The sequence below is a fragment of the Helicoverpa zea genome, chromosome 5, assembly GCF_022581195.2.
Source record: "Helicoverpa zea isolate HzStark_Cry1AcR chromosome 5, ilHelZeax1.1, whole genome shotgun sequence".
Taxonomy (NCBI): domain Eukaryota; kingdom Metazoa; phylum Arthropoda; class Insecta; order Lepidoptera; family Noctuidae; genus Helicoverpa; species Helicoverpa zea.
The window spans coordinates 10,527,418-10,547,514 of NC_061456.1; the positions used below are offsets into that span (position 1 = coordinate 10,527,418).

The 20,097-nt window shown below is 35.6% G+C and overlaps 2 protein-coding genes across 2 annotated transcripts in view; both read left to right on the top strand.

The window, feature by feature from the left end:
• Nucleotides 1-20,097, top strand: part of LOC124630472 (cardioacceleratory peptide receptor-like) — a 67,108-nt gene that overhangs the window by 15,186 nt on the left and 31,825 nt on the right. The window lies entirely within an intron of this gene.
• Nucleotides 7,760-8,629, top strand: LOC124630671. Its single transcript, XM_047164636.1, has one exon. The coding sequence runs from the start codon at nt 7,760-7,762 to the stop codon at nt 8,627-8,629; it is 870 nt and encodes a 289-aa protein (XP_047020592.1).

Genomic DNA, 20,097 nt, shown 5'->3' on the forward strand with positions numbered 1-20,097 from the left:
TTATTATAATTTGTGTTATTCCATTTTTATGTTGACTCATTCGTCACCACTGAATTCGCAACTCGTGTTTAATTACTTATAAGAAAAAGAAAACTGCTAGCAACAGTCGATCTCTAACACTTCAATTACTTTTTTTTTTGTCGATGTAGGCTCAACTCTTATACGTAAAGCAAAAACAAGGAACTAAGTACCCAAGAAGATGCCTAACAATTTAGATTTAACGTCAAAATTATTCAGTCACTGTATAATATTCCTATTTATTTTGCCGTGGATTGGCTAAATCGTTGTTTCCAAAACAAGGTTCGTGCATAAATTAAACTGCGCCCTAAGTACTCGCAAACTACAAACTTTTAGTCGGCCGATAGTTTGTTTGAGCTCATAAATCAAGAACATGAATGGTAGTACCACGAAGGAGGGTAGTACGCACATTACAAAGATCCGGTATTTAACCGGTATCAAAACGGCTGAAAACTTTGATTGGAAAAATTATCTTTAATTATTTTTTGCCAGCTATCGGGGCCGTCTTTTTAGTCTTCAGTGTGCGGGTTCTCTAAGTAGGGAGAACGCGTTTATTATGGAAATTGACGAGCTGAGTGTAGTGTCCCGCAGTATCACCGATATCTGTCGTCTCCTTAAATGGAAAGGGCCAATGTATTGTACGCTCATTTTATTATGTTAATCGACTCGCCAACGCACCACCACACAGGTCGACAGTCTGACAACGACTGACTCCCCACCGCTCGATCCGGTATTTATAACCGAGTGACGTATGCGCACGAGGCGTCATAATAATGACATAACCTATACAATGATGCACATGTACCTGCATACACTACATCTCTCCCTTGTTGTTTTGATTTTAACCTTGTTTCAAAAAGTTCAACAATCAAACTCATAAATATTTTGGTAATTTCTTAAAGATCTATCAAACACCTGCAGCACAACAAAACCACGCTATCAGATCAGTCCACCGATCACACTGCCATCAAACTGATTTACTTTGTTCCGTTTCCATTTCATTTCCCTTTCCATTTAAGGAGACGACAGATATCGGTGATACTGCGGGACACTACATCCCTTCCCTTGTGAAATAAACATAAATAAAAATCCGTCCCTTTGCAGACGGTAACATACCAGCATCTGCTTCAGGCTCAACAAGACAAATTCGTAGCAGTGATATCAGGCCGGCAAGTTTAACTTCAGGTTTTGTAGCCGCTGTTCCGGCCCTGTATTATATCTACACTAGAGATGATCCGTCCATTTGGCAGACATCCCGCCAATCAGTCCATGTGAAATCAAGCAAATCTCAAATATTGCTGTACCTTCAGATAATGAGCACTCATCTTGCTTGGTTCGACTTCACTTAAAACTGATACAGAATGCATTGTTCCAAGGTAAAAGATCGGCATTAGGGTACCTCATCAATGCTTTTCACTCATTCAAAACCGTACGAGCCGTACGAGGAAAGTAATCACATAAGATCGTCCCAATTGAATGGTGACCTAGATGGACTGTTTCCAATTTGATGATGACCATATACTTTGTCACCCATTTAATGGTGACCACATACTTTGTCTCCAATTTAATGGTGACTCCATACTTTGTCACCCATTTAATGGTGACCACATACTTTGTCTCCAATTTAATGGTTTAAATTGTAGTTCTATGTACGAGTTAAGTACTTTGTGTGCCTTGTAAGCAAGAGAATGCTAACTCAACTAATTTTGGTAATATGTAGTTTTTAATTTGAGAGTGGAATATCAAAGCCTATCATTATCTCAGCAATGTAACAAACAATCTGGTCTTCAACCCTATTGATCAGCGCTGGTACTTTGCACGTTTCTGCTAGTACACTCGCTGAAATTCTGATATAGGCTTTAAATACCCTACATCAATGTATGTCCAATATCTAGTCAAGAAACTGTAAGCTTCTTAGCATTCAACACCCAACATATGAATACCATACTGCATATAATAGTGCGATAGGAATACTTATATTTCGGTTAGGCATCCAAGAACACTATTATCACCGGACATTGCGTTCTGTAATGTTTGTTTGCTTTTCCTAATGTGGTTTTCAAAAATTTAAGTAGTCAAAGAATTATTATGCTTTGATGGTAAGCTTTTTAGTGTCATGGTTACATATTGATTATAACGAAGGTGTAAAGTAACATTACGAATCAGATTTTAACTAATTAGAACCATATTATGCAACGAACGCACTTTAACAGGTGTCACTAACTTTGCACTATATATTTTGAAGCTGTGACATTCTGCATCACCATAAAATAGAAGAGTCCCTGACCCTCAACTCATGCTCTTCTTCCTTTCAACAAGGTGACAGCAGCTCACAAACAGTTTTCTAGTCGATGCAATTTTCCTTTTGCAAAACAACCGCTAACCTTTCTAAAACATTTGTCTACACATAGATAAATGTGGGATTCTAATTCTATATCTCAATTTCATGAGCAGCTATGCTGCTCTCATGTCATACTTGACCTCATCAATTTGATGATCAGCTTTGTGCTGCTTCCATTTTTAATATTTTACGCTTTTTCAATTTCATGACCGCGTATAGGTAACGTAATATTTTTTTTGTTTTTATGTAAGTATAGTTGGCTGCATAAGTATGTTTATAGTTTCGTTCAAAAGCGCTTACCCTTTATTGCAGCTGACTTTATCTACGTTGTTTTAGTTAGACAACCAGAATATAAAAATATTATTATCTTTTATAGGGACAGCACCCCAGTAAATTTTTAAACGATTTGGTGACTAAGGGCAATTTTACTTCCTATACTTTAAGGAACACTTACTCAGATTATATATTGCACTAGGACTTAGGAACTTAATAATATTTTAGTTATTATTAACCAAATGTCGACGCAACTGTGTAGTTTAATTAGCACAAAAGAGTAATAAATGTCGATAAATGTAAATAGTGATAAAGTTCTTTACCTCTCGTGCGAGTCCAATTGTCTTACGGTAACCTAAGATTGGTGTTCTAAGATCAATTATTATTAACCCTAACGCTATGGACACAAGACATTATTTTGTTAATAGATATCCATCCCACCACCCATATGGATCTTATCTTATGGGATGGGTTGAGGAAATTACACAACTTTATATTACAAGTAGGTGTGCACTTCAAGAATATATTAATGTGATGATTTATTAACTTGAGATCAATAAATGGATTCTATTTCATATACGTTCATATATGGTTATGTTATTCGCCCCTATGGAAGCATATTCTTCCACAACTCTCAATGTACTTATACTGCTTATTGGTACTGCAATACTGTAAAACATAATTTGCAAATAACAATATTATAATGAGGGCCACTTTGTTAAACTATTTGTAAACACCAATGTAAATCAATAAAAAAGAGGCTAAGATACCAATTAAAATTCATTCAAGCCTGAATCTTGAAGGTTTTAAAAGCACACGCAATCATCAACTTTTGAGAACTTGATTGCAACAATCATCCATGAGCTAATCATCATTAGACAGTTCCCAGAGTAAGTATCTACATTGGAACTCCTTCCAGGTATCATCCTTAAAAGATTTTTTGTCACAGATGAGAAGGCCCAGTTGGGTAAATGATGATGATGTCCTCCTAGCCGATTATCGGCTACGGCGGCTGTACTCACGTAAGGGGATTAGCCAACTGCGCAGGACATATTATAGTGCACAAGCATTTGCGCAGACACAGGTGCACTCACTGTTCCTTCACTCTCATAACCCGATGGGACGGCAATCCGACACGACCGGAAAGAGATCAGGCGCAGGACCGACATTTACGTGCTTTCCGATGCACGGGTGTATCAATCACCAACTCATCAGCCGCGCTTGCGACAGCTAGACCAACGAGGCAGTTGGGTAGATAAAGTAGCATTGTCAAATAAATCACAGATTGCTCCAATGCTTAGTTCCATATTCTTTTGATCTAAGAGTTTTATATCAACCTAAAGTACTGAAATTACAATTGTGAGCTAGCATGTTTACCAAAGATTCTATCTATTGAATACCAAAATTTTGATCCACATTTTCCAGCTAGTATTGCTGCTTGTATGCTGTTCTACTGTTCTGTATCTTCTGGAATATCTCTGTTGTATAACAACCTCTTTAATACAGCAAAATAAAGTAAAAGTATTGAAATTATACCTAGGGTGACTGAGCAACTGTTATAATTAACACTATTATGGGTAGGCAACCCACTAGAGGTGTTGATGGACTTGGATGTTGTGCATAGGTGAATACATACCAGTATAGCTGGGCGAGTTCTTCAACATCCATGGCCAACCCACTACGGTCCCTCAATGTGCTGTTTGTTTAACTAGATACCTAGCACATGTTTGTCATTTGTAGAACCGTTGAGTATATAACCCACCAGTTTGTTCTTGTAATATCCTCTATATTGCAAGCACTTGAATTAAGTTAGTTAAGTACCAGAACAATATAGCAGGTATAAGTTGTTGACTAGACTCTGAGAAGTTAAGTTTGGAAGCTTTTTATGATCCAAATCACCGGGCACAGAAAATATAAAAATTATCAAGATTTACTATTTAGTTGTTGCAGTAGTTGACAACTATCGCCAGATAATTTATGCGTGTACAGTCAATTGAATGACCAGTAGACGTTCACTACCGTTAACTGTCAAGCTGTCACTTTAATGACCAGTAGATATAGACTACTGCCAACTGTCAAGCTGTCAATTTAATGACCAGTAGATATAGACTACTGCCAACTGTCAAGCTGTCAATTTAATGACCAGTAGATATAGACTACTGCCAACTGTCAAGCTGTCAATTTAATGACCAGTAGATATAGACTACTGCCAACTGTCAAGCTGTCAATTTAATGACCAGTAGATATAGACTACTGCCAACTGCCAAGCTGTCAATTTAATGACTAGTAGATATACACTACTGCCAACCATCAAGCTGTCAATTTAATGACCAGTAGATATAGACTACTGCCAACTGCCAAGCTGTCAATTTAATGACCAGTAGATATACACTACTGCCAACCATCAAGCTGTCAATTCAATGCCCAGTAGATATAGACTACTGCCAACAATCAGGCTGTCAATTTAATGACCAGTAGATACACACTACTGCCAACCATCAAGCTGTCAATTCAATGACCAGTAGATATAGACTACTGCCAACAATCAGGCTGTCAATTTAATGACCAGTAGAAACACACTACTGCCAACTGCCAAGCTGTCAATCTAATGACCAGTAGATACACGCTACTGCCAACTGCCAAGCTGTCAATCTAATGACCAGTAGATATACACTACTGCTAACCGTCAAGCTGTCAATTTAATGACCAGCAGATTTTTGGAATAGAATAGGTCTTTATTTGCTTAGAATGCAGGCACTTACAAAATAGGATTGTAAACAACATAATAAGATCCGAGTACATTCCGCCTTGTTGGCATGCAAGCACAACAATTATTAAACACAATTGATTATAAGGCAAATAGGTTATTGTATTATATCCTCTAGGAAATCCCACCACTGCTAAAGTCGTCTTGACGACAATTCAACAACCAGCAACTTTATATTGCTTCCAATAAATGCCTATTATTGAATAAACTTTGATGCAGGTTTAAGAATGAGTAAACTGATCACCAAGTAATGATTTTGTATTATTAATTACTCATTTGATAAATATTAACACCTGCAATAAATATTGCTACTTCCATTAGAATTGTAACAAGGTAAACTTAAACAAAGAATTACGTAAAAAGGTTAAAATTTGTTTGCAATTCGGGTGATACATACATGAACATAAAAGTTATGTATACTTTGTCATTCTACTCTCTTCCCTTCCTTCTTTCCTTTTGCTCTTTTTAATATGATTGAATATTAACATCGGTCAGAGGTTACTTGTTGTCAAAGCTTATTTAGCATACATTAATTTGGTATAGGCATGAATAGGACAAATTATTTAGTATAACCTTGTATATCAAATATTTTTCTGGATCACAGAACTAATAGGTAGTTCAAAATTAAAAAATTAGATAATAGGTAACTGTTGGTCCAAACACTCACGGTTTTATCCTCGTCGCCAATGTATTGTACGCTCATTTTATTATGTTAATCGACTCGCCAACGCACCACCACACAGGTCGACAGTCTGACAACGACTGACTCCCCACCGCTCGATCCGGTATTTATAACCGAGTGACGTATGCGCACGAGGCGTCATAATAATGACATAACCTATACAATGATGCACATGTACCTGCATACACTACACTGAGTAAAAACATTCGAGCTAGATATATATTGGGAGCGTCGCCTTTGATATCTATAAGGCCTACTTACCTAGTTTCTTTACTTGAAAGAAAGAGCTGTTTATTTTTATCGTTTTGTTGTGTGCTAGGGTTACGTTGTTTTAATTAAATTGGTAAAAAATTGTGTCAAACGTAGCAATAAATTGTGTGACTATTTGTGTCTTCCAAATTTTTGCTGAAAAAATTGGAACCACCTTGCTCTCCTTGTGAAAATTAATTTCCATTTACCTCGTTTAATTTTTGACGTTACAAAAAAAAATAGTTTAGGTCCGGTACCTAATCCTTATGTTAATTGTTAATTACCTGATAACGGTGGTACCTTTTCCCACGGTTATTAATATGGAATTAATTGAGAATATTATTGGTATATAGATATTTTTATGCTGAATTAACCTAAAAATCAAAATATTACATCGAGTTACATTATAATCTGTATAACACTATTACGTACAAACCCGGTTTCTGTTGATTTGATTTGTAACCCCTGATAAACAAAACACGTTACGTTTGTATTATATCAACAAACCAGGTATTTACACCAAATATTCCTCCATTCAATATTCAATTAACATTACACGGAAAATTATATAATAAATTAATATTGAGGGAAATTCGGTAAATTGGAATAAGGATATGTCTTTGACGTGGTAATTTGTTTTAATATGAAGATTTTGAATGATAATATTTTGAAAATATGAACAGACTTGGCAATCTTACCATCATAAATATGCAGCAGTATACATTTCTTATCGTACATTTTCATTGCCAAATCTACTTAAATAATAATTTAACAACACTTTTCCTAAAACTCATATATGAATTCGGAGGTAACAGATATAGTCACGTAGTTACAACGCTCCTAAGAAATAAATTATTTTGGTGTTAATAGTGAAATTTTGAACGCAAATAACAGTGAAAAGTGACATTGGACACAAACTAAATTAGTGACTGGACAATACTGTGATGTAAAGTGATAAATAAGGCCTGGAACAATCAATTTGAGTATTGATTAAGCAATATTCTAATCGCCTACCCACCCGTCACAAATTGTATTGGAACGCACGGTATAAACGCGTAAGCGACACTCATTACACGGCGCTTACGACATTTTGGTCGCGACATACAGCTACGCTCAGTCACTGTGGGCATTGATTAGCGTGCGATTTCTGCACTGGGACTTTGTTCGTGTGCACTAAGTCATATTATTAATTATATTTTTTTATTGAAGATAATTATTGTGAAAGACTGTTTTAAAAATGTCCTCAATGAAAGGCTCGTGGGGTTGCTGCTCTAATGAAAGCGCGAATGAAAATGAGCAAAAAATAATTTGCGTTAAATGCAATAAATTATTTCATTTCCACTGTCTTACTCTTCCCCCAATTGATAGCGAGTCAGATGAATATCGCAACTGGAAATGTCCGGAATGTCTAAGTCTCCTGCCTAAATCAATGAAAAAAGATTGCACTCCGATTCGTAATGTGTCTTCCACGAGGGGTAGCAAACGCCCGGCATTAAACTCTCCCCCGGAAGTAAAATCCGTCACTGCAGAGGAGGTGCGATCCATTGTGGAAGAGGTCGTCATGAAACACTGTGATGTAATACTCAAGGAATTTAAAAGCACAATTGTCAGTTTCATCAACAGCAAACTCGAACCTATAAAAAAAGACATGGATGAGCTGAAGACTGCCCTTACATTTCATACGGAGGTTTTTGATGAGCTGAACACTGAACATGTGACGATAAAGAATACCTTAAAATCCCTAAATAATGAAAATGTGCAACTAAAGAGTACAGTAGCAGATCTTACTTTCAAGTTGAATTATCTTGAACAGCAAGCTAGATCCAACAACCTTGAACTCCAGTGTTTGCCCGAGCACAAGCAGGAAAACTTGTATACAGTAACAAAGCAACTTGGTTCAGTGGTCGGCTGTGTCCTAAAGGATAACGATATAGCACATGTAACTCGTGTTGCCAAGCTCAACACCTCTAGTCCCCGCCCGAGATCAATTGTTGTCCAGCTCGCGAACCCAAGAGTACGGGATCAGCTCTTAGCAGCGGTCATAAATTACAACAAAAAGAATAAGGACAATAAACTTAACAGCTCCGATCTCGGCATCGGCGGTAGCAAAACCCCGGTTTATGTGACTGAACATCTGTCAGCAAGTAACAAATCTCTCCACGCGGCTACGAGGATCAGGGCAAGGGAGGTAGGATACAAGTACGTGTGGGTAAGGAGCGGCAGGATCTACGTCAAAAAGGATGACAATGCAGAGCACTTTCACATAAAGAACTCGGATACTTTGAGCAAATTGGTCTAAGGCAACATTCACATTCAAACATATTTATTTATATATTCTGATTTCGTTGTCTTGTATTTGTAAATAGTTTACTGTAAATTCAATAATCTGCAAATTTATTACCAGAACTGTCGAGGCCTGAGGACTAAAACTCACACATTTTATCGTAACATCCGCTGCAACAATTACGATGTGATCATCCTCACTGAAACCTGGCTTAATAATTCAGTATTGGATGGAGAGCTTTTTGATAATAGGTATGTAGTTTACAGAAGGGATAGGGAAACCTGTGCTCGAGGTCGTAGGGAGGGCGGAGGTGTCCTAATCGCTGTCAGGAATTATCTGAATTCCAAACGCATTTCTAAGTGGGAAAGTAGCTGCGAGGATTTGTGGGTGATCATAGAAAAGCCAGGGTCACGTGACATTAGTCGTATTGTATTCTGTGCGGTTTACTTGCCACCCCCAGTGGGACGTTGCTCCTTGGAATCATTCTTGGATAACTGCAACTCAGTCATTGAACAAATTCAAAATTCACACATTAATATAATTGGTGATTTCAACCTAGGCAAAATAGACTGGAAATTAGATAAGCACGTATCTCAGTCAAATTCAATCATGACTGATGTTTTGATTGACTTTGTTCTTGTTAACAAACTCAATCAATTCAACTACGTCACAAACACTGCGGGTCGCATTTTAGATTTGGTCCTCTCAACAAATCCAGTAACAAGTGTAAATGAGTGCATGACTCCTTTGAGTATTATTGATAGTCACCATCCGCCTATTGAAATTATAATGTATTTCAATAAACAAGCTGGATTACCTTATAACAAAGTGTACAAAAAGCGTAACTTTCACAAAGCTGATTATCTGTCTATTCGGGAATATTTAAAGGAACAGAAATGGGATGAGTTATTTCAGGAACTAAGCGATGTGAATGAAATGGTCAAGGTATTTTATGCAATTTTGAATACAGCCATTGTAAAATATGTACCCTTTAGTGTGCCTAAATGTCAAAAGTACCCACCGTGGTTTAGTCGCTATTTAATAAAACTTTTAAATAAAAAAAACAAAATTAGGCAGCGTTTCAATAAATATAAAAACCCATTAGATGCCATCGAAATTAAATTTATCGGAAAGCAATGCGATAGGGTGGCCACTAATTGTTACAATGATTACACAAAAAAAATAGAACAAGACCTTCTGAGAAATCCCAAACTCTTTTGGACATTCGTTAAAAGTAAAAGGGGAGGAGCCAGTGTATTTCCAAACACCATGTCGGATGGTAACATGAGCTCGTCGGATCCGACTGTCATCTGTGATCTCTTTGCTACCCATTTCTCTTCCGTATACAGCCCTAACATGAATGATTCCAATGAACACAAGTCAGCAGAGTTACAGATGCTGGAAAATTACAGCTTAGAATTTAATAAACTCTTTTTAGACCTCGAAACCATACACACTAAATTAAAAAACATTGATACTAATAAAGGTGCAGGCCCGGATGGTATACCCCCTAAATTTATAGCAATGTGTTCATCTGAATTAGCTTTTCCTCTTATGTTAATTTATAATAAGTCGTTGTGTACCGGTACATTTCCTTCAGAGTGGAAAATAGCAAAGATTGTTCCTGTTTATAAATCAGACGAAACAGAAATTGTATCTAACTACAGACCTATCTCGATTTTATCAGCATTTTCAAAAATTATTGAATCACTAGTTTGCCCATATGTACATAACCATCTTAAACTATACTTAAATGAAAATCAGCATGGGTTTGTAAAACAACGCTCCACCAGTACTAATCTAGTGCCATTCACTGAAATGTTAATAGCTGCGGTAGATTCCGGTCAACAAGCTGACGTTATCTATACAGATTTTAGTAAAGCTTTTGACAAAGTCTCACACAATATTCTAATTTCAAAAATGCACGCTTACGGTATATCTGGTTTAATGTTGCAATGGTTGAATTCATATTTGCAGCAAAGATACTTTTTTGTTGCGGTTAATGGCTATCAATCATCTCTCAGGGGAGTCACTTCCGGAGTTCCCCAGGGTTCGCATTTGGGTCCGGTTTTATTTAACTATTTTATTAATGACATTTCCAATTGTTTCCATCACTCTGAGATATTTATGTACGCTGATGACTTAAAAGCTGTTAAGATAATTACTGGTCCTGATGATGTTAATGCACTTCAGAGTGATCTTGATAGGCTTGTCGAATGGTGTCATAAAAATTGTATGCACCTAAATGTTAAAAAGTGTCACCAAATGACATTTACAAGAAAAATTGCGAAAAATGTTGTTGCATCTGAATACTTAATTAACGGCATTGTTTTAAAAGAAGCTGATACCATGCGTGATCTCGGTGTAATATATGACAAAAAATTAACATTCGTACCACATGTCAACTCCATAACCAAAAAAGCTTCCAAAATGATGGGATTTGTCTTACGAACTTGCAGATCATTTAAAAACAATAGCACTAAAATATTACTGTACAATAGTTTAATCCGGAGTATTTTAGAGTACTGTAGTGTGATATGGCGACCTCACTATGCCGTGCATTCTTTGCGACTCGAGCGGGTTCAAAAACGTTTTCTTTGGCATTTAGCGTTTTCAAATGGCCTAGTCAAAAAAATACGTTCTTATGAGGAGAGATTGAAGTATTTCAGAATGAAATCTTTAGATACGCGTCGTAAACTCAATGATGCTATTTTTGCGTGCAAAATTTTTTCCCACAAAATTGAGTCATCTCAGTTGCTGGCTCTGTTTAGGCTTCGTGTGCCGTCGAGAATTCCACGTAGTCCTATCACACCCTTGTATGCACCCCAGCGAAGAACAGTGTTGGGCGCTAATTCTCCCTGCGCAAGGCTCTGTAAGGTCATCAATGGCTGTAGCGATAGACTCGACTTGCATTCACACAAAAGTAAAAAGTCTATTCTCTCGGGCCTGACTGAATTCTGACAGTTTTTAGTTTTTCTGTATTAGTTTTTCTGTTCGTACTTATTATTTTTTACTGATGATAATTTATTGTAATGTCAATCAATTAGTGTTGTTTTAAATTTGTTAACTTTTATCGCTTTCTTCCTTTTGTAATTATGTACATTATCACTTTTATATATACTGTTTGGCTTATTTAATTTCACTGTACTTGTAAATTAGTAATTACGTGCATGTCTATACTGAAATGTTGAGTTTGCCTATAAGTAATTGTTGTACTACTGCTATTCTACTGTACTAGCTCGTAAGTTCTTGTTTCTTGTATAAACAATTGTTGGTGAACCAGATACATAAAATAAAATAAAAAATAAAACTCTTCTAATTCGGTCCTCACATTACCAAAATCCGAACACAATTCAGCAATTCTTTGTTATTATGGTACTATTATGGCTATCTTTACAAATATTAGTTTTCTTAATATGCACAATGTTAAAACTTCCAAAAACACTTAATAAAATCAATTTATCAAGTCGTTCAATTCTCGAAACCAGATTCTGTATAGATATTTCCACTGGGTTTCGTGTCAGTTTTAGACTAAATCCGACTGTCCCGAATTTGGGACATTATGTAACACAACACTGTTTCTATTTATATCAGAACTATCCAATGTTATGTAAAGAACTTACATTGTGAACGTCGTTTCACGTAGAAATTGTATCGCGTGGTTTATAGATAATCCTCCGTGATACTGAGTAATAGATGTTTGTAAGTTATACAAATAAATGATTCAATGTAAGTTTGAAGCCTGTTTTCAAAACGTGGTGCTAAGCTTGATTGGTTGGCGAAACTTTATATCTTGATTTAACAATATAATAATAATTTATTTATTTCAAGTAAAAACGTGTCGTGTACCTATATTTAAGGATCATCATCATCAGTTTTATGATCTGAAATTTTCAACGGCAAACAATTATAGCTTTTGTTCCGTTCCCCTACGATATTCGCTAGCTACTATTGCTCTATAACATTTAACATCATTTGCCTAGCCTTTTCCTTACTATGGGGAGAGGGGGGGGGAGGGTGGAGTCAGCTTCTCGATGAAGCTGAGTACTTACCAATGTTTAAAATTAAGTGACAAAAATGGCGTTCCAGAAGACAGTCGAGAAGCAACAATATTTCATAGTCAAATGATTTTCATTAATATTCCACCCTAACATAAGGGTATCATCACCTATAAAATTGATTACAAGACATTATCATTATTATAGAAGTTATACAGGCCAATAAAATACCAGAAGACATAGTAAATAAAGTACTCGTAGTCAGAACAGGCTTTCAGTAATTCAGTCGTAAAAACTTTGTCACATTTGATGAAACTTTTGTGATAAGAACTTAGTTTAATGTAGTTAGTTAGATTCTTAATTATCTGTTCAATAAAAAATAGAAAATGATTTAATGAATTGAAATTGTTCATCAAATTGTCTGTATTTTGAATTCGAATTGAAGAATTATTTATTTTCTTCCAATTCTAAACATCTTTGAAATCTTCTTTTGTTTGCCCATGTTTTAAACAGATTTTGGTGGCCTTAGCAAGTCGACGATTTACTTCGTTACTAAAATACTAACACCAACTTGTACAATATAAACATCTATACTATATTTCACATGAAGTTGTTGCCTATAATAGAATTTCTACTACCTAGTTACTAGGTAGAGGTAGGATATCTATTTCTGAGTTCAAAACCTACCTAGCCTCACCTAGAAATAGTTCCCTAATCTTGATTTATAAGCACTTTCAATCAGATTATACTTGAAAAGTCAAACAATAAGTGAAGATTGAAACTTATATAGATGTTAAGTTTCTGGTTTGTACTTAGCAAAAGATACACAATGTATACCATAGTTATCATCTTAATAATTAAGTTTATCTATTTTCATATGATGATCTCTCAAAATAATGCTAACGCACGTACCTATTTAGAGTACTTACCTTATAAGTTTATATATTAGCTGAAATCCCGAATTATATAATGGTTAATAGTTTAGGAGTTACTTGCACCATTTTAATGTAACAATAACTAAATGATAACCAGCCGCGTATTTACCACTCATTGGTCAATCGGCAATTCGACAACTGAAAATGGTAATCGTTGTTTTAATATTTTTTATCATACTTAAACGGTCTTTCATAAGATGAAGTACAAGAAGGAGAATAAAAAATACTGCTGGGACATCATTCTAAAAATAAATCCGCTCCTTTTGCATCCATTATAGAAGTAATTTGCCCACAATCACAGCAGAGCCAGCTTGCGAGAGATTGCACAAAAACTAATCTAAAGATTCCATCGCTGCGATACAATGTTCCAAGAAATAACATTTAGTTTCACACAAAACTGAGCAATAATACGATCCAATCAACTAAGAAAACTCTATTTTAAGAGTGTCTTGTACAGGATTAAATTATCCAACCTTTTTTGATACGCGTCCTTTTTAGACATAAATACGTCAAGTTCAAATTTGGAATAAAAAAACGGTGACACATTTTTGACATGTAGCTTTTGTTTCAAAAATAGAACACGTTTTTTTTACGTTCGCAGAAAGTAAGTCTGATTAAAATTATAATCTAAATTCAACTGCAAGCGAATCAAAATATATCTTCATAGATTACCGAGATTAATTATTAACATCTGCCAGTTTATCTCGCGTTATTAATAGGCAATGCAAAAATGGTGACTGCCAATGTCTAGCATGCATGAATGTTGCAACATAGATACAAAGTAGTCTACGAAGATATTTAATCATACTGTACCATATGGTATCTTATTGAAAATAATAGAAATCATTGGCTGTGTGATTTTGTGAAGAGGTCGTGAAAGCAGGATTTAAAATTGTTATAATAAGCTTATTATACCGCTTATTTATTGACGACTGAAACCTTACGCTGAAAACCGCGTAAATGTGTTATTTATTATTTCATATTTAACAGCATTATTACAAAACATGGATACATTAGCACCTATTTCTTAGGATATTACAAAACACAATTTATAAGTAAACCAACCAGCATTGAGCAAGTGTAGTGATTTACGCTCAATTCCTTCTCTATGTGAAAGGAGGCCTATACCCAGCATTGGAATAATAAAAAGCCTAATGATGATGGCGAACTTTCTGATTTTCTCTGAATTATTTCTTTACCCAAACGATGTTTCATACAATACAATAAGTGTTCAAAACCACACTATCATCTAACCTATTTCTGGTTGCACCTCATTGTGTATTCCACAACGATCTTGTACTGGCTGGTATTCATACAGAGGAATTTTACTGTCGTTGAAAAATCCAATTTGTCGTTTTATATATCTGAGATCAGTTCTCTGTGGAATATTTTAAAATGGTGGTGTAAGTTGTTCAGTGGTTATGGTATGTTTATTACTTTATTAGACTTGTAAGGAGATTTGGAAATTTTTATGGTTGTAAAATAAATGCCTGCATTTTCTACTATTTTTGACGGAAGTAAAGGAAAATAAAGTTTCTGTGTTACACTTCAATCGTAATTTTTGGAATCAATCTATATTTTACTTACGGTTTATGATCATTTCGCAAACGTTCATTTATTAAGGTTGTATTTCTTATATGAGAACTGAGAACATAAATCAATACCATTTTGCCTCTATTCATACAAGACAATATCGGTTACACAAACAATATGGCTACACAAAACAGTGACACTGACCCATGTAGCACAAAATGACTAGCGGAGGTGACATAACGGAAAATCGCCTAAGAAAGTAGTGCGCTATAATGCGGGTGAGTGGGGGACGGGGCACTTCACTCGTTACTGATCGTTTTGGCCATGTCCACCACGAACTTGTCCAAGAAGAAGGCGCCTAATTATGGCATCTCCGCTCATCTCTCCTTACTCCATGCACTGTCCCTATATTTTGCAGTCATAATGTAACATGTTCGGCAGCACTCGTGTATTTTCAGTAACACTCGGATTTCTGACTTGAATAACAATTGAAGTCTTGCGCTGCACGCACGATTTGATCCAATTTTGAATGTGGAAACAGAAGATCCGAGTGTAATATAAGCAAAATGTCCTTTTTGTTTTTATAATTCCTCTGTTGGGGCACATTTAAACCAAACAATCACAACTATCACCGCGTTTAATCTTTTTAGAGAGAAATATAAAAACCTCAGTGTTATTGGCAATATTCAACGAGAAAATTATCTAGCGTCAACTAATTAAACTCAACCGCTATAAGAATATTATTTCATTCAAAACACTTAAAAGGTACTTCGTTAAGTCTCGCCACCGTATTTTAATTACTATCCGCAACATTTTCTCCCCTATTTCAATTTCGAGATTTCACGAGCATACATGCCACATTCCTAGCAAGGAACTTACTCAACAGATATATAGACATACCTACATAAATGAGACTTAGCGACCCAGAACGCCGGATTATATAGCGCCGAAATATCACTCACGAAATTAGTAGGATTCTCCTAACATCAGCTAAACTTAATTCATAATTTGTATTTCTGTGGTGGTGTAAATTGAGATACGGATGGAACACAGTAGACGGTTTATAGCACTGGCAACCTATAAAGTTTTCGCATAATAAAAACTTTTTGGATGATGGCTTCCTAGCCGATTATCGGCTACTGCGGCTGTTCTCATGTAAGGAGATTAGCCAACTGCGCAGGACATATTATAGTGCACAAGTATTTACGCAGACACAGGTGCACTCACTGTTCCTTCACGCTCATATCGGTGTATCAATCACCAACTTCCAGGCTCCGGGCTGCTTTGTGAAAGTCTTCTAAAGCCCATAGAGCGATTTCAGCCCGTCTCGGGAATCGAACCCGAGACCTCGTGCTCAGCAGCCACACTTGCGACAGCTAGACCAACGAGGCAGTTGAATGAAAACTTTTTGGATAAACACTGTTCCTTTGTATTTATTTCTGCTCACTGCAATATATAGGTACATCAAACCTCTCTTAGCTTGCAATAAATCGACTTTTACGCCTGTTATAGATATTTTATCTTATAAAGCAGTGGAGCCACTCTTGTATGCATAAATTACTTGCACATTGCTTTTGAATGCGTGAGTTCGAAAGTGCTCAGTATTGGCCGAGTGGCTGAGTCATACTAAGACCATGCACGTACAACACGCACAAGTTGACTCACCCGCTTTCGTCAAACAAACAATATATCGGATGTATCGTACCTAATCACATTAAATCCTATCACATTATACTTTATGATATTCTATGGCGAATTGTAAAAAAAATAACCTAATCCATTCAGTGGTTTAGCCACAGGAGTCATTTTTCCTTTTCATAATTTACAACATAATGTGTAAAGCAGAGACAAAGGTAGAAGTATCGAATGTTATGACCAGTTGACAGCTGTCAGTTTTCAAGGGAGAATTTCAGTTGTTTATAATTTCTGACTCTTATGGTGTTCTAATTCTCGCACAGTTTTATTGTATTTACCTACTTTGTTTGTTTTTTTTTTCTTTGTGCTAATCGACATATGTATCCACCATACCAGACCAGTATATTAACGTATTTAACTTAATCTGATTAGGTACGACACACCCGACATACCAAACCTCTTTTCTATTCTGACAACTTATAATTCGTACCTTTTCAAACAACAGACATTCAAAATTCAGAAAGGAATTCAATTCAATTAATGAAATATCAAACGTTAACCCTTCATCACTGTCAGTATAAGAGATCAAGTCGTTTATACCTACGAAGCGAATACCTCTAGAACAAATATTGCACTGGGAAATTAATTAATGGGTATCATTAATCAATGTTCAATATGAATAATAACGTCGAAGCTTTCTTCTGATTAACTGAACATTTCCGAGTGCTTATTGAGATTCTTGGTGCGAGCTTAAAATATTAAGTATGCCTTGGGCTTTGAGTGATACCGAAATTATGGTGATTTTCAAAACTGGATTTTTACCTCTCTACGGTGAAAAGGCATTTTTTTCAGGCACCTAAGCCCATGAAAGACCCCAGCTACACGAGAGACATTAAATTATTTTTATCTACACTAGATGATAAAAAAAAGATTTTTTTGTTTATCAGAATGAGGTATTTTCAAGAAGTGCTGAGCCGATTTTTTGTAGTTTGATAACAGCAGGCGAAAGCTAGTTTTACTCCTACCTGTATCAAGCAATATCTATTAAAGATCGATCGAAATAGGTACTATTGAAAAGTCTATAACTTTCTACGTATACCTAGCTAAATAAAAATCTCTCCTTAACTTACCATCATACACTTTTTGATACCTTTTCACGAACCAAACGGGAGCAATGACGTCACAATTCACGAGTCGTACCAAGTTTCAGACTAACTGACAGTTAGGCAAAATATAATGGACTTAGTTTTCGCCGGTTCTTTATCTGTTGGCATCTAAGTTATTATTTGTTAAGTTTGTTTCTTGATGTTGATATTTATTTGCAAACTAGATTTTGTCCGCGATTTCTTTCGCGTCTTGAGAGAAGTACGCCTTGTGCCCGGAAAATAGGTTATTTCTGTCTCCAGAGTGCCACCTATCTACATACCATTTTCATCTTAAATGACTTTTGGTGCGTAAATGTAACGCACAAACTTAATTCTGCATTTATCATGTTATAGTTAGTGATATAATCATGAATCATCGTGACTGTGTTTTCTTTCAAGAACATTTTTAATATACTATTTGTAGAGAAATACGGGTAAAGTGTCTTTAAATTTTCGTTTTACGCGCGGCAGTTAAAGTTAGGTCAAAATATTTAAAGAAAAACTAAAGCTTAACATAAACTAACTTAATTAAAGTAAAAGCTTAGCAAAACTAAAACCTCCTTTTACTGCTTCATTTTAAAGCTATCCTTCACTTTGTGATATACTTTATTATCAGGGTGTTTTTTTTTAATTCAGGCAAGTATTCTTATTCAGTAGGTACCTATCTACTATGTCCTAAAACAATGGAATATTTTTTCTTCGTGATAGGTGTATCCCAAAAAGTAACTGATCTTGTCATTGATGGATTTCTTTTGGGGCTAAATAAAGAGGATCGAGGGTGAAGAATAGTTATTTTTTGCTTTATTATCAGAATTTTAGATCATTTCCTAAACCCGTACGAATAATGTTATCCTCCTTTTAGCAAAGCCGGATAAAATATTGACAATCACAAGAATGTTTAAACTCATATTTCTTTAAATTAACCTCGAATTTTTTAAATATTTTTCTATTTACCAAAATCCAGTACCTACATAGTTTTTAAGAATGCCATTCTACTCTCAGTAACTATAATAACATTATGATTACACACTCTATTAATACATAGCTACAGTATCATACTTTTATAACGTCATAAACAATATCAGGCACTTATGACCTACAACACCCAGCCATATTAATATAATCACTCTCCATAAACAACACACATCTACCACAAAAATGGCCTTTCCTGGCCTTTTATTACCAACTAGCTGATTTCCCGTGATTTTACTCGCGTCCCTGGGGAACTTCTACCAAGATAAAATACAGCCCATGTTACTCAGGAAGTGTGTCTTTCCAACAGTGAATTAATTTTTCGAATAGGTTTAGTAGTTTCGTGGCATTTAGGGTACAAACAAAAAAACTCTTAATTCAAATTCTTAACCATGTCCGTAGATATTAAGATCATTTGCCAAGCATTTCATCCATCTCAGCTATGTTGAGATCGGCTTCTAGTCTAACTAAATGCAATTAAGTGGACATGAACTAACTGCCTATCTGACTCTCTCTACCCGTTTACTTCTGCAAAATACACCCTTTCGTAAGACTGGTAATCAGACTGGTGGTCAGACTTTCCGTTTTTCTAATGACATCTTGGGCACCCAAGAAATGAATCTTCCGTTATACGGAGGTACCTACTCATTATGATAGAAAAATGGTCATCGATTCAAAAATAAACTGTGTCAAGCGTTGCTTAACCTGTAATCGGTCAACCCGTGAGGTCAGTTAGCCCCGACCTCCCCTAAAATATATAACCACTAAGATATAGTATACTAAACACAGCTTAATCCAAACTTCAGTAAGTACTACTAGCCCAGTTTAACCCTACATTTTAATTCAAAGTTACGACTCTTTCGCAACAACCAAGCTAAGACTACGTTACGATTAGTGCACCTTTGTTGTACACTGGGCGTACATAAGATTATGGAAATTTCCCTCTAATTGCAGACGCGAACGTTGTACCTATAATTTTGTTTAATAAAACTGTTGTTAATTGTGGCTTTATGACTTTGTTCTAAGATATATAAAGTGAGAATATTGTAAGCTAAATATCGTACCTAACCATTTTATAAGTCTTATGTGAAGTACTCCAAATTGTTCTAAGCAACGAAATTTTAAGAAAATACATAGAAGGAAAATCAAGTAGGTACCTAAGCAAAAACTTTCATAATGAATGCACAACCACAGACTTCTTACATATTAAGTAATTTAGAAACCTACGTAAAACTTGGACTCATTCCGAATTTCTTGAAGTTTAG

Bases quoted from the DNA above. Each gene is read 5' to 3' on its own strand.
- LOC124630671 (XM_047164636.1), top strand. From the start codon at position 7,760: ATGAAAAAAGATTGCACTCCGATTCGTAATGTGTCTTCCACGAGGGGT.